Here is a 25,719-nt window from a genome sequence, read left to right as displayed (position 1 = left end):
GGTAGTACATGGTGTATAAAGGCTCATAAAATATTTTTGAATTAAGTGAATTAATATATCCTATTAGCATCATTTTGTGAATGTGCACATTTTCATTGTATAGATTTATCACAAATTAGAGTAAAAGACTTAAATCCTAAAACTAGACAACAGAAGGTAATTTTATATCCTATAACATTAAATTTTACACAGTGAAATTTATGGTTTTTTAATAATGTTTATCTTATTTTTGAGAGAGAAAGAGGGAGAGACAGAGAGAGGTAGACAGAGAATAAGCAGGCTCCGTGCTCTCAGAGCAGTGCCTGATATGGGGTTCAAACTCACAAATTGTGAGATCATAACCTGAGCCAAAGTCAGATGCAGAACCAACTGAACCACGGTTCAGGTTTTAAAAACACATCCTCAGGATGTGTTTCTAAAACCTTTTTCATCCATATTATAAATATTCATATATTTATATATGATGTTTTCATTGTTTCTTATATGCAATTACAAAATTATCCCTTCTGTAATTTGTTTTTTAGTGTGATGTAAGGATGCAATGCTATTATTTTGTCCAAAATTTTTGGTTGTGGGCCCTAATAACATATATTAAATAAAACATCCTTTTAATTTTTTTAAGTTTATTTTGTTTGAGAGACAGAGGCAGAGAGAGAGAAGGAGACAGAGAATCCCAAGCTCAGCACTGTCACCAAAGAGCCCAACGCAGTGATCAAACCCACGGAACCACAAGATCATGACCTGAGGTGAAACCAAGAATCAGACATTTAACTGAGCCACCTAGGTGCCCCAATCCTGCTTTTAATTTTAAAGTCAAATTCTGGGGTGCCTGGGTGGCTCAGTCGGCTAAGCGGCCAACTCTTGATTTCTGCTCAGGTCATGATCTCATGGTTTGTGAGTTCAAGCCCTGCAGTCGGCCTGCTTCTCTCTCTCCCTCTCTCCGTCCCTCCCCCACTCACTTGCTTGCTCTCACGCTCTCAAAAATAAATAAATGTTAAAAAAAGTTTTTTTAAAAGTCAAATTTCTTCAGTGGCCTGAGATTACTTAGGGACAAACAATAACACATCTGTTCAAAAAGGCTCCCAGATTCTGCCACACAAAGCTCTTCTGAATGTATTCCTCAAACATTTTTCAGAACAGGAATATATAAATATATACCCCTCAGGATTCTCCTTTTGTTGACTCTATTTTTTTTTTTTTTTTTTTTTCCTTTTCGTTGACCCTCAATCTGTAGCGTCAGCAGCAGGGCTTAAAAGAAGACAAACCAAACATTCCCTACACAGATCTTACGCACATTGGTATACAAAGTTTTCTGAACATATATTTTCATTTTCCATGGGTATAGTCTTAGGAGTGGAATTCCTGAATCTTATGGTACGTATATATTTACCAGTTTTTTATTTTTTATTGACATATAGTTGACACAAAATGTTAACATTTCAGGTATACAACACATGATTGATAAGTCCACACATTGTGCTTGCTCATCACACGTGTAGCTGCCAGCTGTCACCATACAACTGTATGATTAACTTTTAAGAAATTGCCACACTGGGGGCGCCTGGGTGGCTCGGTCGGTTAAGCGGCCGACCTCGGCTCAGGTCATGATCTCGCGGTTCGTGAGTTCGAGCCCCGCGTCGGGCTCTGTGCTGACAGCTCAGAGCCTGGAGCCTGTTTCGGATTCTGTGTCTCCCTCTCTCTCTGCCCCTCCCCCATTCATGCTCTATCTCTCTCTGTCTCAAAAATAAATAAACGTTAAAAAAAAAAAATTAAAAAAAAGAAATTGCCACACTGTCTTCCAAAGTGCTTGTATTGTTTTATATTCCACGTCTGGCTATTCTGGTGAATGTAGTGGAAAGACTCAGCATTATTCTTCATGGCCAAAATATGAAACAATTTGTACGTCCATCAGCAGGTGAGTGGATGGACAAACTCTGATATATCCATACAATGGTATTTCCATACAATGGAAAGCTGAGCGATAAAAAAAAACAACAAAAACAAAACTACTAATGCGCAAAAAACATGCACAAATCCCAAAAACATTAGACTGAGAGAAGCCAGATAAGAAGGGTTACTTATTGTACAATCCCAATCATATGAAATTCTAGAACAGATAAAAAGAATCTAGTGTCAGAAGAGAGATCAGCGGTTAAGGTCAGCAGTGGAAGTGAAATTTGTGAAGAGGTACAAGGGAACATTTTAAAGTGATGGAAATGAAATAATCTACAACTTGGTAGGAGTGGTACTCACGTTGGCCTAAACATTTTTACCAAAACTCATGGAAGTTCAACTCTATGTGAAAAGTAGATACATTTTATTGTCTAAATTTTATCAAAATTTCGTCCTAAAACGTGGTTCTGAAGAATGAATGAAAATGGAAAGACCTGGGGCACCTGGGTGACTCAGCTGATTGAGCATCCGACTTCAGCTCAGGTCATGATCTCATGGTCCGTGGGTTCGAGCCCGGTGTCAGGCTCTGTGCTGACAGCTCAGAGCCTAAAGCCTGCTTCAGATTCCGTGTCTCCCTCTATCTCTGCCCCTGCCCCGCTCGTGCTCTGTCTCCGTCTCTCAAAAATAAACATTAAAAAAATTTTTTTAAGAAAATGGAAAGACTAAAATTTGTTAAAGGAACATTAACATGGGCCTCTTTGACGTTGGAAGGGATCATGGAACACACTTGGAAGTTTGACTCCGATCTTGGGTGGTTTGTAAAGCTCCCAATTTTGAGTGGCCCCTAGAGCAAGAGAGCTCTGCAGCAGACACAGGACTGGTGCGAGGTACCCTGTGGGTTAACTCACATGGTGCAGAAGGTCTGTTAGAAGTATCCAAGGCAGTTAAAGATGCTGTCTGGAGTCTACTTCAATCTCTGATAGAGCTGCAGAGCCCTCTAGGGTTCTGTTGCAAAGCCATGATTTCTGTGGCAGAGATATATTCTCCATTTGAAAAGCAGATTCTGGGCGCCTGGATGGCTCAGTAGGTTGAATGTCTGACTCTTGATTTCGGCTCAGGTCATGATCCCAGGGTCATGGTATCAAGCCCCATGTCGGGCTCTGTGCTGAGTGTGGCGCCTGCTTGGGATTCTCTCCCTATCCCGCTTTCTCCCTCTCCTTCTAAGATAAATCTTTTTAAAAAGAAGAAAAGTGGGGCACTGGGGTGGCTCAGTTGGTTGAGCACCTGACTTCAGCACAGGTCTTGATCTCACAGTTTATGGGCTCAAGCCCAGTGTCAGGCTCTGTGCTGTCAGCTTGGAGCCAGCGTTGGATTCTGTCTTTCTCTGCCCTTCCCCACTACCTCTCTCTTTCTCTCAAAATAAACATTAAAAATTTTCTTTTAAAAAAGAAAAAAAAGGGGCGCCTGGGTGGCTTGGTCGGTTAAGCGCCTGACTTCGGCTCAGGTCATGATCTCACGGTCCGTGAGTTCGAGCCCCGCGTCGGGCTCTGTGCTGACAGCTCAGAGCCTGGAGCCTGTTTCAGATTCTGTGTCTCCCTCTCTCTCTGCCCCTCCCCTGTTCATGCTCTGTCTCTCTCTGTCTCAAAAATAAATAAATGTTAAAAAAAAAAAAAATTTTTTTTAAATAAATAAAAAAAAGAAAAAAGAAAAAAAACAAAACAAAAACGGAAAGCAAGAAGGGCACCTGGGTGGCTCAGTTGGCTGAGCATCTGACTTTGGCTCAGAGCCAAAAGTCTGACCTCACAGTTCGTGAGTTAAAGCCCTGCACTGGGCTCGCTGCTGTCAGCATAGAGCCTGCTTCAGATCCCGCCCCCCTCTCTGCCCTTCACCACGTGCTCTCTCTGTCTCTCTTAAGCAGGGATGGCCTCACCTACCGTCACATTACCAATGATTGCCTCCAGAGGCCTTTGTGCTTCCCATACCCACAACTCTGGGCTCTGCAGGGTTAGAAGTCTTGATCTGTAAGGAGAACACACTTTTCACCAAGACAGAGCAAGTTTCCTACTTAATTGCAAGCTCCAGGTACACCGCGGGCATTGTGCTCCTTGTGTCCAGGGACCAGCAGGGCAGACGAGGAGTCGCTCTTTTTCAGGGGTACTTGATGCACGAGGAGGATGCAGTGCTGCTTACACAACAGGGTGGGGAGGAAGGAATGGATTCAGGTGATCCACTTAGGGGCTTCTTGCAACTTTCTTACCCAGTTGTGAAGGTACATGCACAGATACAGCAACTTGGTCTGAGGGCACGGGAACCATGGCTCAGACCCCTCAGCAAGGAGGTGAGCCATCAATGCCAGCAGAGGTGGCAGAGGCCCCAGAATAGCTCACAGGTGAGAGAAAACAACAGCATCAGGAGGGACCATTCGGTCCCAGCGAACTTTGTTTCCTCAGTCTCTCCTTGGACAGACCTAACGCTGGGAAAATGGAACTCAGCAGTGGTGGGATGGACTGTGGGCACAGAGTGAGGCCACCCAACCTTCTCCAGGGAAGGACTTGCTGCTCAGCAGCAGGGAGTGGTCAGCTGACTGCCCCCAGTTGCCGGAGTTTGTGGAGTTGGTCTCAGTTAAAGAGAGCAGATTCACTTGGGATGCTCCCCTTCCCAGGGCAACAGGCCCCTGGTGACGGAGCTCCTCGGGGATGTGGAGACCTGACCATCTTGGCCCCACAGGAGACACTCACGAGCAGCACTTCCTTCAGAGCTTCCTACTGGTGTGGCCAGGGTCTCACCAGCCTCAGTCCAGCCTGACTTCTTCCTCCGACCCACCCCGTCCTATTCATCTTCCCATCACCCCACAGATGCTGATCCTCAATAAACACCTTGCACTCCAAACTGCATCTCAGGATCCACTTCCAGAGAACCCAACTTATCGCACAGCCTAACCTCCTGTGTTAGGAATATTTGGGTTGTAAGTAACAAACACAACTTGAACCAGATGAAGCAAGCATGAGAATTTATTAGAAGGGTATTTGGGATATCTCACAGAAGAATGCAACAATCAAGGCATGAAAAGGGCAGATGTGAGTCTGGACATTAGGACAAGAACCAGGTCCCGGAATAAGCTTCCAGGCTTCACTCTTCTCCCTCACTGCAGACTATGCTTCCCTATGTGGTGGAAAGCAGCCACCGTGAGCGCCCACGTTCATAGATTACAACCTCAGTTGCTAAAACCGTATAGACAAACAAGATAGTCCCAGGTTTCCAGAAGCTTTCTAATGGAAAAGACAAGACATGCGATGATTGTATTACCACAGTGACAAACACATGTGCGGTTCATAAAGGATGGCCAAGCATTAATAAGGAACATGGGCATTTCAGTGACAGGAGACTTGTGAGATTGTAGAAATACGAAGGAACTGCAAGTAGTTCAAGGAGGCCAAAAAGTACTGTGCAGGAGGAAAGATATTCAGAAATGATGGATAGGCCGGATTTATACAGAAGTCCTCATTAAGTCCACAATTAGCTACCTACTGTTTCAACACAGAAGTGTATAATCAGAATTGCACCTTAAAATACTATGTGTAGTGTGGAAAATGGACTAAAAAAAGAATGAAGGCAAGGTGCAAGAAATTATACATACAGCTACAAGGGTCATGGTTGGGTTAGCACATCAGCATAGGCCAGACTAGGTGCTGAACACCTAGCAGCTTGCTGGTACCCTATCTGTAGACTCATGAGCCCAGCAGAGCTGACAACCTGAGCATATACTGCTGGAATAAACGGCCAAATGAGGGAAGCCTCGGATGTAGATTCCAGATGCCCACTGATCTATATTCTTCTATTGGTACAGGTATTGCTGGATAAAGTGGATATTCTTTGGGTTTATTTCACCTCAGGTTCTACAGGCGATGATCTTGAGATCAAAATACCCAGAACATTGGATCCATAGAGAGAATGGTGTCAGATTACAAAAGCCCACAAAGAAACACTGAATAGAAAGGCACTCCCCAAGACTCACAGACTTGATCTCCAAATGATCCATTACTTAGTAAAAGGAATACAGTAGAACTGTCCTTGGCAGAACTGTCTTCCAGGACAGTGGGGGAACCTGGGTGGTGAAAGAGGAGGGAGGGGATGCTCTCCCTATGCATTCTACCAACATCAGCTACTATGCTCCATGAAGCTGCAAGTAAATCCCTCTTAGCATCAAAACCAGCTTTCTTCTTGATGTGGGATTTGTGGTAGGGGAAATGGGGGGACTCGTGTTTTTTTGTGGTTTACCAAGGTAATTTAAAACGTGGACACTGAAAATATCTAATTTCAGATTCAAAGACCCCTCTTCAGAAAGAGAGTACCCAGTGAGTTCTACACAGCGTACCTGGGTCTCCACGTAAGGTACTTTGATAAACAAGGCCTCTGTTGCCAGCGTTAGCACTCCCTATGACTGACACATGACCCCTAAGGAAAAAATCTGCTCTTCGGTATTCAACCAGTAGGCTAAAGCCAAAGTTCGGTTATCTAGAGAGTAAACTACTGGGTTTAACTCCTTAATAGTAAATGGAACAATCTAGAACTGAAGTGAGAAAAATTAGGTCATTTTTAGACAACAGACTCCAAACTCAATCCAAGGACTAATGAATCAATATCTGGGACTAGGGAAGAGAATCAGGAGAGATAAAAATTTAAAAATGGGAGAATCTACAAAGTAAAACATAACCCTATAACTATTCATTTACAAATGAAGTTGATAAAATCACCTTCAGGTTTGAGGGAGAAAAGCAGGAAGTCCATATGTTTGAGCATGAATAAAAATTTGGGAAGTTAGATACTTTTCAAATTACCATCCCGGTGTGGTGGATTAGAAAATTACTCTCATTGAATTCCCAATTTTTCAACAATGATGTAAAATTGGTAATGACAGGGAAGAACACTGGTAAACTCAAAGGTGCAGACAAAGCAACTTGTGCATGAAAGAAGTCTTGATTTTCCCAAGTCTGGAATCAAAGTCAGGACTTTTCTGCATTTCACCATCATACAAAGAACACTATACACTTTGTCAAGGATCATTATAAAGATCACTGCCAAGTTCCACCTGAGCTAAGGGGTGGTTCATGCACTGTCAAAGCGAGCCCTACTTACAATGAAAGGTTCACAACAGGATCACCATGTGCACGGTGCAGCTGGTGAAGAGAGGCAAAGCACAGATACTTCAAATGACGAAGCAGTGAAAGGCCTACTTCCTAATACCTGTCCGGACATCACAGAAATGTGCAGGAAGGTAAAATAGGCTTCCTTGAATACATCAAAAATATATTTCTCAGCACAAAAAAATCTATACTTTACATTTTCTGAAAGTGACCCCTAAATAACTGGTTTCTCCCCCTAGCTTTTCCACAAAATATCTTATGAAACACTGAAAACAATAGCACACAGCATATTTCATCAGAGTAACTTAAATACAAGCTGTACTTGGGCACACAGCACTTGATGTACGTACACTGGATGCACAAAGGCACCACGCTGAATGAGAACACCTGGACAGCACTACTGCCATTTAGCTCGAGTGCTGTGTGACACAGTTCACACGCCTTTCTTTTGCTCACTCAGTACACAATGAGTCACTATTGCGTTTTGCGTTCCTGTCTTTGAATACTCGTTAACCAGGTATTAGGTAAATTGTTTCTGAGTCTGAGATTGCAGACTTTATATAATGTTGGCTTTCATAACGGAAGAGAAACATCAGCAACCACAGACCCGTTTATATGCCAACAAGCCATAAGGAAAAAAAGAGATGTGGTGTTATTAAGCTGTGTACTTAACAGTAAGACATGTTATACCAATTGCCATTTCAATAGTATCATTAAAACAGAAAAACCAGTGGCATATGATTATGTCCTGACATCAGAGGCACTACTACAAGGTATGTGCATTTCATGCTCACAATTACATCATCATATGTGATTCCAAAATATGAGACACACTGTGTGACACAGGAAAATAAACCATAAATACCACTGAGAAATGTCTTATCTAGATGTTTCAATGACTCAATTTATTCACATATTTTTGAAACTTCATACTTCAGAATGAACATGTCAGTCATCAGTATGGGGTTTCTAATAACCACGTCTATAAAAAAATGTATGGCTTCCCTTTATAGCCTTATTTCTAGGGGCACGTTTCCCATTTCTTTCAATCATTAGGCTTACCCACAATGTAAATCCCCCCCCCCCAAAAAAATATGGTTGGATTACCTGCTGAAGAGTGTCCCATATTTAGTATTTTCACAGAGCTTCATTCCTGAGAGTATTTTAATGCACAATGAGCTGTGATTTCTTGATGGAAATATTACCTCACTTGCCGCATTCATGGGATTTTTCTTCATTTGCTGAATTAGGGTTTACCCCAGTGGGCATATTTCCAACAGCTAATGAGATGTGGCCTCTGCAAAGCTTTCTGATGTTCACAGTACTCATCTTTGCTATTAATTTCCTACTGTATGCTTGCCAAGCTTTTAAAATCCACTGCATCTCATAGGTTCATTCTACTCCATGAGTTCCTATATAAGCATGTTAATCATCTGAAAACTTTCCCTACATAACCTCACTTAGAGTTCCTACCCTAAAAGATTACTCAGACCTACAATGTGATGTGACTATTTATTTGAAAGGTTTACCATAACTGCATTTTCTGAAGTACAAAGAGGTAAGGTCTCTGTCAAAGACTAATATTAACTCCAATCCTAGGATTTCTTTGCTGTATGAGTTCTCTGGTGATTAATGAGCTGTGACTTTTGGGAGAAGGCTTTCCCACATTCATGGCATTGGTAAGGTTTCTCTCCTGTATGAATTCTCTGGTGGTTAACAAGCTGTGACTTCTGAGAGAAGGCCTTCCTACATTCGCTGCATCCATAGGGCTTCTCCCCAGTGTGTGTCCTCTGGTGTGGTATGAGGTGTGATTTCCGAGAGAAGGCTTTTCCACATTCGCTGCATTCAAAGGGTTTCTCTCCTGTATGTGTTCTCTGATGATTGATGAGACTTGACTTCTCCCTAAAGGCTTTCCCACATTCGCTGCATTCATAAGGTTTTTCTCCTGTATGAGTTCTCTGATGTCTAATTAGCTCAGATTTCTCAAAGAAAGCTTTCCTGCAAAGACTGCATTCATAGGGTTTCTCTCCTGTGTGGATTCTCTGGTGAGTATTGAGCTGTGACTTCTGGGAGAAGGCTTTTTCACAATCCCTGCACCCATATGGTTTCTCTCCTGTATGAGTTCTCTGGTGAGTTGCGAGACTGGACTTCTCACCAAAAGCTTTCCCACATTCAGTGCATTCATAGGGCTTCTCTCCCGTATGAGTTCTCCGATGTGATATGAGATGGGACTTCTGACAAAAGGCCTTCCCACACTCACTGCACACATAAGGCTTTTCTCCTGTGTGAATTCTCTGATGATTAGTAAGGCTTAATTTTTCACTGAAAGCCTTCCCGCACTCACTGCATTCATAGGGCTTTTCTCCTGTGTGAGTTCTCTGATGTCTAACAAGCTGAGATTTCCTGCTGAAGGCTTTCCCACATTTACTGCATACAAACGGTTTCTCTCCTGTGTGTGTCATCTGATGGGATAGGAGATGTGACTTCTGGGAGAAGGCTTTCCCACACTGAATGCACCCATGAGGCTTCTCTCCTGTATGAGTCCTCTGATGGTTAATGAGACTTGACCTCTCTCTGAATGCTTTACGACATTCACCGCATTCATAGGGCTTCTCTCCAGTATGAACTGTCTGATGTCTAATGAGCTCTGATTTCTCAAAGAAGGCTTTTCTACAATCACTACACCCATAGGGTTTTGTTCCTGTGTGAGTCCGGTGATGTGTAACGAGTTGTGATTTCCTGCTGAAGGCCTTCCCACATTCTCTGCATTCAAAAGGTTTCTCTCCTGTATGAATTCTCTGATGATTAATAAGATTTGACTTCTCACTAAAGGCCCTTCCACATTCGTTGCACCCATAGGGTTTCTCACCTGTGTGTGTCCTCCAGTGTGATATGAGATGGGACTTCCGGGAGAAGGCTTTCCCGCATTCACCACATTCATATGGTTTCTCTCCTGTGTGTGTCCTCTGATGGGATGTGAGCTGTGACTTTTGGGAGAAGGCTTTCCCACACTGGCTACAATTGTAAGGTTTCTCTCCTGTGTGAGTCCTGTGATGTGTAACAAACTGTGACTTCTGGGGAAAGGTTTTGCCACACTTACCACAGCCATAGGCTATCTCCCTTATGTGTCTGGTCTGATGTTTAATGAGACTTGATCTCTTAGTGAAGCGTTTCCTACATTCACTGCATTCATAGAGTTTCTCCCCTAGACGAGTTCTGTGAAATATGATAATCTGTGACTTCTTAGAACTAATTTTATCATATTTATCATATTCATAGTATTTTAACCAAGCATCAGTTTCTTCAGGCTTGGCATCGAGAAACAACTTATCAAATACACTGAAACCATCCGATTCTGTCTTTCCATAATCTGCCTTTGGAATTAGTAAATCTAAGTGATGTTTTAAAAATAATCCATCTACATTATCTTCACTGTTTGATTTCCTTAAAGGAACAAAGTTCATGCTCAGATTGAGTTTTTTTCCAAATGCATCACATTCGTGATCCTGTTTCAGATTTCTAAGCTTCTCCTGGTCATCCTGGCGCCACGTCATGTGACCATTTCCTTGCAAGTCTTGTTCTACAAAGAAATAAAAACCTGTGAATGTTTCTGTGGTTGTCTTTCCTAAATGAAAAACCAGCAATGCTATGTAAGGGGATGAATGCTGGGGAAGGCCGTTTCCCAGTCCCAGGTAGAAGGTCTATCCTCTAGGTACTGGGGAAAAAAAGAAAATAAAATGCTATAAATAGGAATGACATACAGGCAGTATTATTATGTCACCTGTGATTGTGGTCAAATATAAGTTTATAAAAAGTAAGAGAATGTAAAAAATATATCAAGAGCAACGAGGAACAAAGAAAGGAGGTTGGAAGAAGCACTGATCCAATATTGTGAGGAAATGATTTCCTCAACACCTACTGAGTACACACTGTGCCCCAGGTGGAGCACGAATCGCAAGAGACAGGAAACAAGCCCCTGACCTTGCGCAACTTAATTGTAATGGAAAAGAAAACAAATAGAGAAAATTAACAGGTTGACAGAGTAACTACTAAAGCCATTACAAGCTTAGAGAATGAGAAATCATATTTGTCCCTTTTCCCATTTTTTTTTTTTTTTTAATTTTTATTTTTGGGACAGAGAGAGACAGAGCATGAACGGGGGAGGGGCAGAGAGAGAGGGAGACACAGAATCGGAAACAGGCTCCAGGCTCCGAGCCATCAGCCCAGAGCCCGACGCGGGGCTCGAACTCACGAACCGCGAGATCGTGACCTGGCTGAAGTCGGACGCTTAACCGACTGCGCCACCCAGGCGCCCCCCCTTTTCCCATTTTAAAATTTTCTGAACGTTTTAAACTTACCAGAAACATTTTCAGCATTATCACCAAGAGAGCCACTTCGTGGAGCACACCATTTTTCATCTAACGTGTTTAGGCACAAAACCTCACAATCTATGTGTTCTTTCACTGAAAATATCTTAAGATACAAGTTCCCATTCTTCAAATATTCTCAATTTGCCCTTTATTATATAGCTCTTTTGTCATTATTCTCACAACATAACCACTTAGGCCACTGTTATAAGTGTTCTTCAAAAGGCTTATTTTTCACTAATAATCAACACTTGGAATTTTTCCTGAGCTCTTACCCACAGGTATGAAAGCCAACCAGTAATGTGAAAAACTTTTTAAAGACTTAAATGTCAATCAAGGGTAATAAATTTGCAGGAAACCCACAACTTACTGTTGGCCATATGCATTCAGGAGGTAGAGTCAACAAGATTTGCTGATGGATTTGACATGTAAGGAATAAGGGAAAGCAAGGAATCAAGAATGAACCCTAAGACTGGGGTTTGAGCAATTCAGTGGATTATGGTGTTCATTACTGAGTTGAGAAGAATGAAGGATAATGAAGTCTGGGGGTTAAAATCAAAAGTCTACTACAGAAATGTTAGCTTTGAGATGTACGTTACAAGTTTGAATAAAGTGGTAACAGGAAACGTGAGAACAGAAAATGAGTACTTACAAATTAAACTTGTAATTTTGTTCCTTTAACTGTTACATTGTTAAACTAAATACACATTTGGAAATTGTATCTAACTTCTTCCAACTTTAATTTTTCCCCATTAGAAAAATGGGTTTGCTTCATGTTTGACCATTTGTAGTATATCCCAGATACCCCAACTCTCCCCACCACTTTTTTCTGCTGTAGCTTGTTTATTTTTAAGTATTTTATTTTTTCTTTTAGAGAGAAAGAAAGCATGAGTGAGGAAGAGGGGCAGAAGGAGAAAGAGAGAGAATCACAAGCAGGCTCCACGTAGGGCTCAATCCCATGACTCCGGGATCATGACCTGAGCTGAAATCAAGAATCAGATGCTCAACCGACTGAGCAACCCAGGTGTTCCTCTCTGCTGTAATTTAATCCATCTTAATATCTCCGTAAAATAGCCTTCCAACTGGTTTCCCTGCTTCCCGTTAATTTTCTACTCTGCAGTCAGGTTAAGCTTTTTAAAATACAAATCAGATAATTTTATGATTATTTAAAATTGTTTGAATCAATTCAAACTCCTTCCTATTGCTTACAAGTTGATGTATGATCTACTTTCCACACACTCCCCAACCCCTATCTCCCTGAGGCAAGGCCTTTCTAAGTAACTAAGTCTCTTCCTGACTTAATACATTCATATTTATCATTCCTTTTTTTTAATATTTATTTTGAGAAAGAGAGAGTGCGAGCAGGGGAGGGGCAGAGAGAAGGAGAGACGGAGAATGAACCCCAAGCAGGCTCTGCACTGTCAGAGCAGACTGACACAGAGCTCGAACTCACAAACCATGAGATCATGACCTGAGCTGAAATCAAGAGTCAGATGCTTAACCGACTGAGCCCCCCAGGCACCCCCATATTTGTCATTCCTTTAAGGAACACTTTCTCCTAATTCAGACAGCTTGTTCCTTTCAGTCTTCATGTCTAGAGTTGCCTTCTCCACATGACCCTGTTATGGATCAAATGTTTGTGTCATTCCCCAAAATTTATATATTTAAGCTTTAACCTCCGGTGTGGTTGTATTTGGAAATGAGATTCCAAAGGAAGGAATTAAGGTTAAATGAGATCATAATGGCAGGGCCCTGATTCAAAAAGATTAGTATCCTTATCAGAAACACCAGAGTACTCCTTGGCCCCTAATCTACCCACATGCATGAATGAGGAAAGGCCATATGAGGGCAGAGCTACATTGCTACAAGCCAGCAAAACAGCTTTCATCAGAACCCAAATCACGCAGGCACCTTGATCTTGGGACTTCCAGCCTCCAAAACTGTGGGAGTAACTTCCTGAGCAGACTAACACTCTCTCTACCACATTATTATCTACCTTATTTCTAGAAGAGCACTTTCAGGATCTCGGTTTTACCCTGGTTATTTGAAAACTTGTTCACTTTTATCCTCCCGTGAGAAAGTAAGCACTGTGTAGACAAGGAATACCCACACCATCCAGCACAATACCTTAAAAATAATAAGAGAAATCAACACATATTCAATTTTCTATGAATTGCTAAAGTTGTTGTGCAGAAAAGAGTTGGCACCAGGCCTGAGAGTGCTATGCACACACGACTACTTGCAAGGTTGCTCTTGGCTAGCATTTGGGAACCTGGGTTTCTGGAGTGTTCCTACCATTCCCCAGCTGATAAAAGGAGCTCCCTGTGGTGGACTGTGTGCGAACCACGTGGTTTATGGTGAGTACCTGGTCTCCTGGGAGTCTGGAATGCTGGACTCCTAGCTGAAGTGCTAGGCAGAGGTGCCTCTGACCAGCTCCCAATAAAACCCTGGGTGCTGGGTCTTTAGTGACCTTTCCTGGGCAGAAATACCACACATACTACTGCATGTTCGTTGCTGGGGGAGAAGTGAGCTCTGTGTCACCCTCATGGAGGGAGCAGCACAGGAAACCTGCACCTGGATCCCTCCAGCCTCTGCTTGTGCCCGTTCCATGGTGATGCAGCTATGTGTCATTATGTCACTGTAATAAATCTTAGCCATTCCTACAACATCCGCAGTCCCGTTGAACCTCTGAGCATAGTGGTGTTCTTGGGGACCCTGAAGTGCAGGCCTTGTTAATTTTGACAACTAACTTTGCGCTACATTGCAGTGAAACATAAATGTTCACTATTTAAATGCAGAGTTTAAAAAATTGGATGCAAATGTCACTTCTTAAGTAAGTTCTATGCTTCTGTATGGTATTTTCCAGGTATTTTACTTTTTAATCACTTTAGTAGAAACTCAAGTGGTGGCTATCAATGAGAGAGGGGCACATAAAAAAAAAAAAATCACAACAGTTTCTCAAACTACAAATTCCAGTTCTAGAATACTACATTTTAAAATACGTATACACCACTCTACTGAATCAAATCCCCATGTGATCTAATGCACACCTGGCTAAAAACACCTGTATTAGAACAATGGGCTTGTGGAGAAGAATTTGCAGAATGAATCCTGTCTGACACAGAGCTGGGTATAAAACTATAAGCCTGTGTCTGTGCATGCACACAAAGCTCAGAGACCAACCAACTAAAGAATATTACCCAGCCTGTGATCAGGTCTGGAATGGGACTTCCGAAAAAAGTGAGACCAACTGAGCTGGACAGTCAAGGAACATTCCGTGTGTATGAATGTGTATGTGAAAACAGAGTTTGTGTGGAAAGGATTAAGATAAAACACAGCACAATCAAACGGAGATGCAGAGAAGAGTAAGTACTTCGTCTGAAAACACTGAGAAATGTTCAAATGGAGTTGACCATGAATTTGAGGAAGAGGGTATAAACAGCAGGAGAGGCTGCACAGATTCACACAGTGGAGAGCCTGAAAGAAGAGGCTATAGGCTGTAGCAGACTCTTGTCAATGCCTCAGCTACATTCAGATGGCACCTGCACCCTGGGAAGACTGTGGGGCCCACCCCAGGCACCCATCTCTCTCTGCCCAAAATAATCCTTAAGCTGCAAGTGCATTCTTGGTCTGTGTGCAGGGATTCTGGGCATTCTGGAGAATTCACGAACGCCCCCAGAGCAACGCTCAAGCCCTGAGCACTGGGCATTAGCAGGTGACCGGCTTCCTGGTCCCTCGGGGGGGTCCAGGCAGCCGCCACAGGTGAGCACCCTTCCATCACAGGCACTGCCATTCCCTCCCCACCCCCATATCAACGCCCTTCCTCCCACCGCAGTGCCACTCAGATACGTATCTCAGGGGGTGATTTCGAGGGAGCCTGAACTTATAAAAGAAGGTTAGATTCTACACCTATCTAGAAATTTGGATAATTCAGTAAGTGAAGTAAATTCCAAATCCAATTATTTGGGTAATTCAGATGTCCCTAAGGGACATCATGGGCCTAGTTTTAAGTGTGCATTGAGGAGTTAAGTTAAAAAGATAACTTCCAAAGGGCAAAAAAACTTAAGTAAGAGAGAGACCATTCAATGTACTCCGTGGTATCCAATCTACAGGAAAAGTACAACAGAACCCAATTTTAAAAAGGGAGAAAAAGGACCAATTGTTTGGGAGGAACAAGCAACTGTTCTCAGCTGTACAGAGGCTGAATGGAGTGCAGTGGGCCCACGGGGTACTTCTCTGGGCATCAGACACCCCACTGAGGCGAGAAAGAAACCTCCTAACTGTACAAGCAGAAGTGTCTAACCGTAGGTGAGCAGAGAACAGAAGATTAAACATGTCAGAATATGAAAGAAGCCAAAGTTCCAGACTTGGCAGACAGGGAGTAGTTCATGGCCTAAACAAGCTGGAAGCAAAGAAGCCACACCTAAAGACACAAAGTGGCTCACATCAGGTGTTCTGAAACCCCACCACGGGGCCAGAGATTGTGAAAAGAGCTCTCTAAAGCACATTTCAGAGATGTTATCAACCAGTGACCAACTGAGACTGAATTTCTGGCCGGTTCTCACACGCACCTGAGCAGTCTGCACTTGGAACTTCTCCATCTCCCACCCATGGCTCTTCTCCTTGCTCCAGCTTGAAGATGACATCAGGTTTCATAACTTCATACCCTGTTCAGGGGAAAACACAAAAGCCTTGACCCTGACTGCTTGGGCTTCAGGGCCACCGAAGAAACAGAAAGATTTGGCATCACACCGGCCCAGTGAAGTACCCATCTGTGTATGAACAGACTAAATAATTCTCAACAGCAGGGGTCTCCCTGGTGGCTGATGGTTCTAAGATTGTTCACTTCTGTAATCCAAATACAAAACCATTACATGCTTCAGAGGCTCCTGAGCCCATCAGCCTGGGTTCAAATCCAGACTCTTTCAATGACTAGCTGTCAATCCTTGGGAAAGTGACTTAAAAGGAGCAGAACTGTACCTGCTATACAAAACTGCTCTGTAAGTAATTCAACACAGAAGAAGCAAGTGAAACATAGCCATTTCCTTGCATTAGGTGCCAACCCCCCATGAATGCGGTAAGTTTCGGAGGACGCATAAAGAAAATAAGCCTTCGTAATTGGAAGGCAGGTCCAGATGTTTTCCCTAGTGTCACAGTGCACGGAACTTTTAATCTCCTGAATTCAGGTTCAAAACCATTAAAAAATTCAGAACCCCCACAGCTCTCAGCAACTAAACAAGTAAGGTATTAGGCATAGTCTGAGGTCCTCCAGGAAGTTCTTCTTACCCAGCGAAACTAGGCTGCTGTAGTTCTCCAGCATGACATCCTTGTATAAGTCCTTCTGACTGGGGTCCAGGAGTTGCCACTCCTTCTGGGTGAAGTCCACAGATAAATCCTCAAATGAGAATGCCTCCTGTAAAAGCATAACCCTGGTCAATCTGAAGCAATTATCACTCTGAGAGATAGGAAAGAATTGGAGTGTAAGCACATTTTTCTCATCACAGCAAGTTATGGACAATGACTGTGTCCTTTGCACGGTATTTCTGCAATAAAACACGATGATGCACTCTTCCACCCTTCCATATATACAATACATTAGAAATGGAATTCGGGAGTTTAAATCTCAACAGGGGGCGTATGAATGGCTCAGCTGGTTGAGGGTGTGACTCTTGACTTCGGCTCAAGTCATGATCCCAGGGTTGTGAAATCAAATGTCAGGCTCCATGCTGAGCCTGGAGTCTGCTTAGGATTCTCTCTCCCTCTGTCCCTCTTCTGGTCACACACATACTCTTTCTCCGCCACCCCCCCCCCCAAAAAAAAATCAAATTAAAAAAATAAATAAATAAAAATTCAAAAATATTCTGAACCACCAACAAAATATTTACTGAACCTCAAATCTGCCACCAGAGAGGTGGTACCCAAAAAAAGGTAATAACACAATACCCTAAAAAACTGCATAGTCTTGTAGAGGCTACAAATATATACGCCTATTCACACAATAAGCTGCTGTAGCTGAGGCACCACGTGGGTCAAAGCAAGGACAGCTTCAATTTCGGTGTCAACTCGGGCTCTCTGCAAGAGGTAAAGCCTGAGGTGAGTTTTAAGAAATTAGCAATGCTTTCCACAAAAAAAGGAGGTGCAAAGGCATTCTGAGAGCCAACAGCTCCAATGAAACCCCAAAACCAGGAGAGTTGAGGAGATACAAACAGTTCAGTTAGATAAGAACACAAGGTACAAAGTAGTAATTAGATTAAAAGGCCACATGGGGGGGTGGGGGGGCAGACTGGTTAACAGAGATAGACACTTTCTCATTGTCAACAGCTAGCCATGATTCCATGAGATGAGAGAGATATAACCAAATCTACGTTTTAGAAAGGTTTCTGGATTTAGGTCAAGATGGATTTCCATCTCGGAGTGCCCAGGTGGCTCAGTTTGTTGAGCATCCAACTTCAGCTCAGGTCATGATCTTGCAGTTTGTGGCTCACGTCCCGCGTCAGGCTCTGTGCTGACAGCTCAGAGCCTGGAGCCCGCTTCAGATTGTGTCTCCCTCTCTCTCTGCCCCTCCTCTGCTCATGATCTCTCTCTCTCTCAAAAATAAACATTAAGAAAAAAAATTTTTAAAGAGATGGATTTCCATCCCAAAGTTACCTGAGATGATCAGAAAACATGCACTCTAAATAATCCATAATAGCATCAGAAAATAAGAAACCTGACTCTAAGCAGCACATCATACACTCTGAGAAGAGCTGGTGAACCTGAAGACAGTCAATAAAAGTACCCATTTTGAGCAACTGAAGGAAAAAAAAAAACAAAAACTTAAAAAAGAGCTCAGACACTCAGGGCTCAGGACACTGTCACCAAATGCATGTCAGAGGAGTTCCAGAAGGAAAAAAGCAAGAACATGGTGGAAAACAGAAATGATGGCCAAATGCTCCTCAAATGGGGCAAAAGGCATAAGTCAACAGGAAACTCAGTGATCCCCCAACTGGATGATAACATAAAGAAAGCCACCACCGAGCCTTTTGTAGTTCATAAGTGTGATAAGTGAGCGTTCACGCCACTGTGTGACATGTGCCACCCTTAAACCTTGTTACGACGTCGGCACATTACGTGTCTGACGTGAAAAAAAGAAAGCCACCACCAAACACATCATAATCAAACTGCTACAGAATACAGACAAGGAAACAGTCACCTCACTTACAGAGAACAGCAATTCAAACGACTGTAAATTTCCTATTAAAAAGCAGAGGCCAGAAAAGGAAAACACTTTAAAAGTGCTGAAAAGAAAAACCTGTTAACCGAGGATTTTGTAACCAGCTTATTCACCAGGAATAATTGTGACGTGAGGGCATTTTCTCTTATGAAGAAAAACTAAGAGAATCCAGGGCAGCAGAGCTGCTGGCAAAGGGCTGACAGATGCGAGGCCTTCTGAAGGAAGCAGTACCAGCAGGCAACTCCAGGCTCAAGAATTAAGAACAGGGATGGCAAATATCCATGCAAATACAACACAATCTTCTCCTCTTACGTTCTTTGCCGTTCTTTGTCTTCCTTCCTCCCTCCCTTCCTTTCTATACTGTTCACTTATTTTTAAGAGAGAGAGACAGAGACAGAGCATGAGTGGGGGAGGGGCAGACAGAGAGGGAGACACAGAATCCGAAGCAGGCTCCAGCCTCTGAGTTGTCAGCACAGAGCCCGACGTGGGGCTCGAACCCACGAACTGTGAGATCATGACCTGAGCTTGTGTCGGGACGCTTAACTGACTGAGCTACTCAGATGCTCCTTTTTTTTTTTTTTAATGTTGATTTATTTATTTTGAGAGAGAGCTCACGCACAAGAGTGGGGTAGGGGCAGAGAGAGAATTTCAAGCAGGCTCCACACTTGACCCATGAACCATGAGATCACGACCTGAGCCAAAGTCAAGAGTCAGACACTTAACCAACTAAACCACCCAAGTGCCCCTCCTCTTCGTTCCTTGAAGTATGTTTGACCGCTGGATGCAAAAATCGTAGTATTGTAGTATCTTCTGATGGATTTTCAATATGCAAAGGTGTAACATAAACACAGCAGACAGAGCATCACAACACCTAGACAATGTAAGGTTTCCACATTCCTATCCAAGTAACAAGATATAAAACTGTTGCACTTCAAACTACACAACTGAAAAATGAAAAGGCAAGCCACAATCAGGAATAAATTATTTGCAAATCCTACTTACGTTGAAAAAAAAAAAAAAAAAAACTTGACTCAGAACTTATAAGAAAAACCTCTTAGGACTCAATAAAAAAACTAAATTAAAATTTTAAGAAAAGTTAAAAAGTAGGTAGGGGCACCTGGCTGGCTCAGGTGACTCTTGATCTCGGGGTTAGCGGTTCAAGTCCTGCATGGACGTAGAGCTTCCTTTAAAAAGATATTAAAACATAGGGGCACCTGGGTGGCTCAGTTGGTTGGGCATCCAACTTCGGCTCGGATCATGATCTCACGGTTCCTGGGTTGTAGCCCCACGTCGGGCTCTTTGCTGGCAGCTCGGAGACTAGGGCCTGCTTTGGATTCTGTGTCTCCCTCTCTCTCTGCCCCTCCCCTTCTCGTGCTCTGTCTCTCTCTCTCTCTCAAAAATAAATGAGCATTAAAAACATTAAAAAAAAAGATATTAAAAAATAAAAATTAAGATTAAAAGTAGGTAGAATATTTTAATATATTTTATCAAAGAAGATACAGGAACGGCTAATAAGCACATGAGCCCATGAAACAATGACCAACATCATTAGTTATGAAGGAAATTAAACCCTAATGAAACACCACTTCACACTCGCCATAGTGATAAAAAGAGAGCTGATGAGTATTGGAAAGGATGTGGAGCAACTGGAACTCGACACTGCTGGAAATACAAAGTGGTCTGACACGATGGACTGTGGCAGTTTCTTGAAAAGTAAATATAATTGGACCATACAACCCAGCAATTACACTCTTAGGTATATACTCCAGAGAAATGACAGCGTGTTCATGTAAAACTTGTACATGGCTGGGGCGCCTGGGTGGCGCAGTCGGTTAAGCGTCCGACTTCAGCCAGGTCACGATCTCGCGGTCCGTGAGTTCGAGCCCCGCGTCAGGCTCTGGGCTGATGGCTCGGAGCCTGGAGCCTGTTTCCGATTCTGTGTCTCCCTCTCTCTCTGCCCCTCCCCCGTTCATGCTCTGTCTCTCTCTGTCCCAAAAATAAATAAAAAACGTTGAAAAAAAATTTAAAAAAAAAAAAAAAAAAAAAAAAAAAAAAACTTGTACATGGCTGCTCCCGTGAGCAGCACTTATAACCACTGCGAGGGGTAAATAATCCACATGCCCGTCAAGTAGTGAAGAGACAAAGAGAGGTATATCCATTTAACGGAACACTAGTCCACAATAAAAAGAATGAATTTCTGACATATGCTAAAATGTTGATGGACTTCAAAACCTATGCTAATGCGAAGAAGCTAGACACAAAAGAATGCACGTTATATAAATCCACTGATATGAAATGTCCAAAAAGAAACCCTATATAGAGAGGAAGCAAATTGGTGGTTTCCCTAGCTATGGATGGAAATAGGAATTGACTGCAAAATGACAAAATTCTCCTGGGATGAAACAAACCCTCTAAAACTGGAGGGTAAGGACAGTAACACAACATAAAATTACCAAAAAATCACCCCAGTATATACTTAAATTGGGTAGATCCTACTGAGGTCATAGTTCAAAAAAGCTGTTAAAAAAGATAACAAAATTAGTAAATTTATGTTAATGTATTTGACAACTTAGATGAAACAGATATTCAAACAGTGCACTCAAAAATTACACAATATGAAATAAAAATCTGTATTAGTTGAATGTTAAAAAGACTGACCCCATCCCCCAAAACCTTCCTTCAAAGAAACCTCCAAATCTATGAGGCTTCAGAGGTGAATTCCTGCAACCATTTAAGGAATAAATAAAGTGACTTCACAGAAATTCCTCCAGAGACCAGAGCAAGAGTGTAAACTTCTCAACTGACTGTATAAGGCCAGCAGACCAAACCAAAGAAGAACACGAAAGGAGTGAACATCACAGGGAAATTAATAGAAACAAAATTCCTAACAAAAAGCCATATATAAACAAAGCATAATGTGAGTTGACCAAATAAGGTTTCCTTCAGCAGTGCAAGACAGGGTTAGCATTCAGAAATCCATAAAAATTAACAGAATACGGGGAAAAAAAACCATTATTTTAACAGACGTGGAAAAGGCAGATAATAAAAATCTGTTCATTGTGAAATACTGTCAAACAAACGAAGAATCGAACAAACCTAATAATCATAACCTACCAATATCTACAGCTAACATCACACTTAACGGCAAAATAAGGAATATTTGCTCCCTGAGGACTGGAATAGCATTAGCTAAAAGAATGTTTTGTGATGACTTAAATGTCCTCTATCTGCACCATCCAACAAGGTAGCTGTTAGCCACAAACATCTACTGAATACTTCAAAGGTGACTAGGAAAGGACTTTTTAGTTTTACTTATTTTTAACCAACTTATAGTTATTTTTATTTATTTTTAATGTGTGTTTATTTTTAAGACAGAGGACCTAAAATGAAGAGGGCTCTGTACTGACAGCAGACAGCCCGACATGGGGCTCAAACTCAAGAACGATGAGATCATGACCTGAGCCGAAGTCAAACACTTAACCGACTGAGCCACCAAGGCACCCCTCAGCTTTTTATTTTTTCAGAGACAGAGCACTCAAGAGTGTGTGTGCAAGGGGGGTAGGAGCAGAGGGAGAGAGAATGTTAAGCAGTCCCCATGCCCAGCCCAGAACCCAACTACGCAGGGCTCGATCTCACCACGCTGAGATTATGACCTGAGCCAAAATCAGGAGTCAGACGCTTGACTAAGGCACCCAAGAGCCCCTATTTTTAACTAATTTAAATTTACACAGCACAGGCAGCTAATGGCAAACGGCTGTATAATTTGTCTGGCCTCTGTGTCAGATTCCTGGGACAGAGCCTTGCTCTTCCCCAGTGACAGAAATGCTTTTATTATTCATGGGGCCCCCTCCTGAGTTTATGCTTCTCACAAAAAAGGTGACTCACAGTGGGCTCCTAGTCTTCCGGATGGACACTGGCTGGAAAGATCAACCATCTGATTAAACAGTTGAGGCTTTGAGTCAGGTGGTATCAGCACAACCTCCAGGAAGGGGAGAAGGCTGAGCTCAATCATACAGCCCCTGATTCAATCAACCTACATGACCATACCTACGTGATAAAAACTCCATAAAAATTCTGGACATTGGAACATGAGGTTAGCTTCCTAGGTGCTGAACACAAAAACGTGCCAGAAACGTGATGTGCCCTGATTCCACAGGGAGAGGGCACAGAAGCTCTGCATCCACAACCCTCCCAGACCCCATCCTATGTGTCTCTTCATTTGGCTGGTTCCAGTTTGTGTTGTTGATAAGAAAACTGTAATTGTAAGTATAACACTTCCCTAAGTTCTGTGACTTGTTCCAGCAAACATGAAGGGGTCATGGGAGCCCCCCAAATTTGTAGCCAGTTGGTCACAAGTACAGGTGGCTCGGGAGACTTATAGCTGGCAACTGAAATGAGAGCAGTCTTGTTGGGTGTCCTTAAGCGGCAGTCTGTACTAACTCCAGATGGTGCCAGAAACGAATGCTGGAATGCACCAGACAGAAAGCAGTGCCCGCCGAGAGCAGGGAGGCAATGACACTTCGAACCCACATTGTCCAGGAGGTCCTGGCCAGTACAATAAAATGCAAGGAAAAAGTACAAATACTGTAAAGAAGATGTAACATTGTCGTGCATAGTATGACCACTATGTAGGATTTTTTTTTTTTAATTTTTTTTTTAAATTTTTTTTTTCAACGTTTTTTATTTATTTTTGGGACAGAGAGAGACAGAGCATGAACGGGGGAGGGGCAGAGAGAGAGGGAGACACAGAATCGGAAACAGGCTCCAGGCTCCGAGCCATCGGCCCAGAGCCCGACGCGGGGCTCGAACTCACGGACCGTGAGATCGTGACCTGGCTGAAGTCGGACGCTTAACCGACTGCGCCACCCAGGCGCCCCTTAATTTTTTTTTTTTAACGTTTATTTATTTTTGAGACAGAGAGAGACACAGCATGAACAGGGGAGGGGCAGAGAGAGAGGGAGACACAGAATTGGAAGTAGGCTCCAGGCTCTGAGCCATCAGCCCAGAGCCCGACGCGGGGCTCGGACTCACGGACCGTGAGATCGTGACCTGAGCTGAAGTCGGACGCTCAACCGACTGAGCCACCCAGGCACCCCACCGCTATGTAGGATTTTAAGAAATCCTACAAACAATGATATTTAGTTAACTGTGGATATTCTTTGACACCACACCAGAACTAATCAACTTATAGTCTCTTAAAAATGAGCTACAACAGGGGCGCCTGAGTGGCTCAGTGGCTTAAGCATCTGACTCAGGCTCGGGTCATGATCTCACGGTTCATGAGTCCGAGCCCCGCATCGAGCTCTGTGCTGACAGCTCGGAGCCTGGAGCCTGCTTCGGATTCTGTGTCTCCCTCTATCTCTGTCCCTCCCCCACTCATGCTCTCGTCTCTCATAAATGAATAAATGTAAAAAAATTTTTACAAAAAAGATGAGCTGCAGTGTACAACCTCCACCTTTAGCAATTAATGAGCTTCTCATATTGTTACATTAAAATCTAACGTTTTATCTTGATCTTTCAGTGGATAATTTTCCCATTAAAGATTTTATAACATCAAGCATTAGTCATGTGGAAAATATTGGTTTTATGAGTTAAAGTCTTCTCACAAAAAAACAGCTTTACCAGTTAATTCTGTAGACATTTAATGAAGAAATAATTCCTGTTTTACTAAACAATTACCAAACACAGAAGCAAGAACACACCCCTATACTTTGATACAAGCATCACCTTGATAACAAAACTCAGTAAGGATACTGCAAGAAAGGAAAAGCAAAGGCCAGTTTACACATGAACATTGATGTGAAAATCCTAAATGACAACTATACTGAGCAATATGTAAAGAAGAAAATATAGCAAGACTGAGCTGGAGGGGCACCTGGGTGGCTCAGTCGGTTGAGTGTCCAGCTCTTCATTTCGGCTCAGATCGTGATCTCACACTTGTGAGGGTGGAGCCTGCTTAGGATTCTCTCTGCCCCTCTCCTGCTCACCCTCTCTCTCAAAATAAATAAATAAACTTAAAAAAAAAAAAAAATTTAAGGCTAAGTCAGAGTTACTCCTGGGTATATAATCAGTCTCTCCTCAGTCCCGGGGCAGGCAGCATTTCCTGCCCATGGGTCCTATCCCTGTGGTTTAAGAAAATCACCTTTTTGCACTGGGGGGAAAGAAAAAAAAGGACTAAGTTGGAGTTTATCCGAGAAATTCAAAATTCAAGTTGCATTTAACATTAAAAGGAATATATATATTCACTACTTTAACAGATTAAGAAAAGATATGTAATCACTTCAATAGATGCAGATAAAGAATATTTGCAAATTAAAAGAATGTACACAAGAACTACAAACAACAGAAAAAAACTGAACAAAATTGCTAAAACACTCGTTTAAATTTTCATATAGAAGGACTGGATTCCATAAGGAAGGAATACAAAAATATGAAAAAGAACAAGCAGACGAGAAAAGAGTAAAACATACCAAAAACTGAAAAGTAATCAACATTTGTTACAAAAAGTCTTAGCAGGGGCGCCTGGTTGGCTTAGTAGGAGGACTGTCTGACTCCTGATCTAAGAGGGTCGTTGACTTCAGGCCCCACATTCGGTATGTAGCTTACTTAAAAAAAAAAAAAAAAAAAAAAAAAAAAAAGTCCTGGGGCACCTGGGTGGCTCAGTCGGTTGAGCATCCGGCTTCGGCTCAGGTCATGATCTCATGGTTTGTGAGTTTGAGACCCACATCGGGCTCTGTGCTGACAGTTCAGAGACTGGAGCCTGTTTCAGATTCTGCATCTCCCTCTCTCTCTGCTCCTCCCCCACTAGTGCTCTGTCTCTCTCTCTCTCTCTCTCTCTCTCTCTCTCTCTCAAAAATAAATAAATATTTTAAAAAATTAAATTAAAAAAAAAGTCCTGGCAAACTAGAAATTTACAATTTATTTTTACTAAGAAAAAAAATATTGCTGATATTTTTGTTAACATGGAAAATCTAATAAAATCTAAAGAAAATTATTAGAATTAATAAAAAGGTTTAAGGGAGCCTAAGTGGCTCAAGGGATTAAGAGTCCAACTCCTGATCTCCGCTCAGGTCATGATCTCACAGTTAGTGAGTTCAAGCCC

At 42.4% G+C, this 25,719-nt stretch overlaps 1 protein-coding gene and 1 non-coding gene across 9 annotated transcripts in view; one reads left to right on the top strand and one right to left on the bottom strand.

The window, feature by feature from the left end:
• Window positions 1–4,886: 4,886 nt before the first annotated feature.
• The window catches only part of ZNF84 (zinc finger protein 84), a 62,376-nt gene continuing 41,543 nt past the window's right edge, over window positions 4,887–25,719 (bottom strand). For all 8 annotated transcript variants that reach the window (XM_058691580.1, XM_058691581.1, XM_058691578.1 and 5 more), the window contains 3 exons: window positions 16,691–16,817; window positions 15,976–16,071; window positions 4,887–10,617 (listed from right to left, as the gene is read on the bottom strand). In XM_058691580.1, coding sequence (XP_058547563.1) covers window positions 8,633–10,617; window positions 15,976–16,071; window positions 16,691–16,817 — 2,208 coding nt within the window. In that variant the 3' untranslated portion in view covers window positions 4,887–8,632. The remainder of the gene's footprint in view (window positions 10,618–15,975; window positions 16,072–16,690; window positions 16,818–25,719) is intronic.
• LOC131490676 (small nucleolar RNA U13) lies at window positions 18,421–18,524 on the top strand. The gene has a single exon (XR_009251187.1). It is a non-coding gene; the product is annotated as a small nucleolar RNA U13 (small nucleolar RNA).

The sequence above is a fragment of the Neofelis nebulosa genome, chromosome 11, assembly GCF_028018385.1.
Source record: "Neofelis nebulosa isolate mNeoNeb1 chromosome 11, mNeoNeb1.pri, whole genome shotgun sequence".
NCBI classification, from domain to species: Eukaryota; Metazoa; Chordata; class Mammalia; order Carnivora; family Felidae; genus Neofelis; species Neofelis nebulosa.
This window is presented reverse-complemented; position numbering and strand designations above follow the sequence as displayed.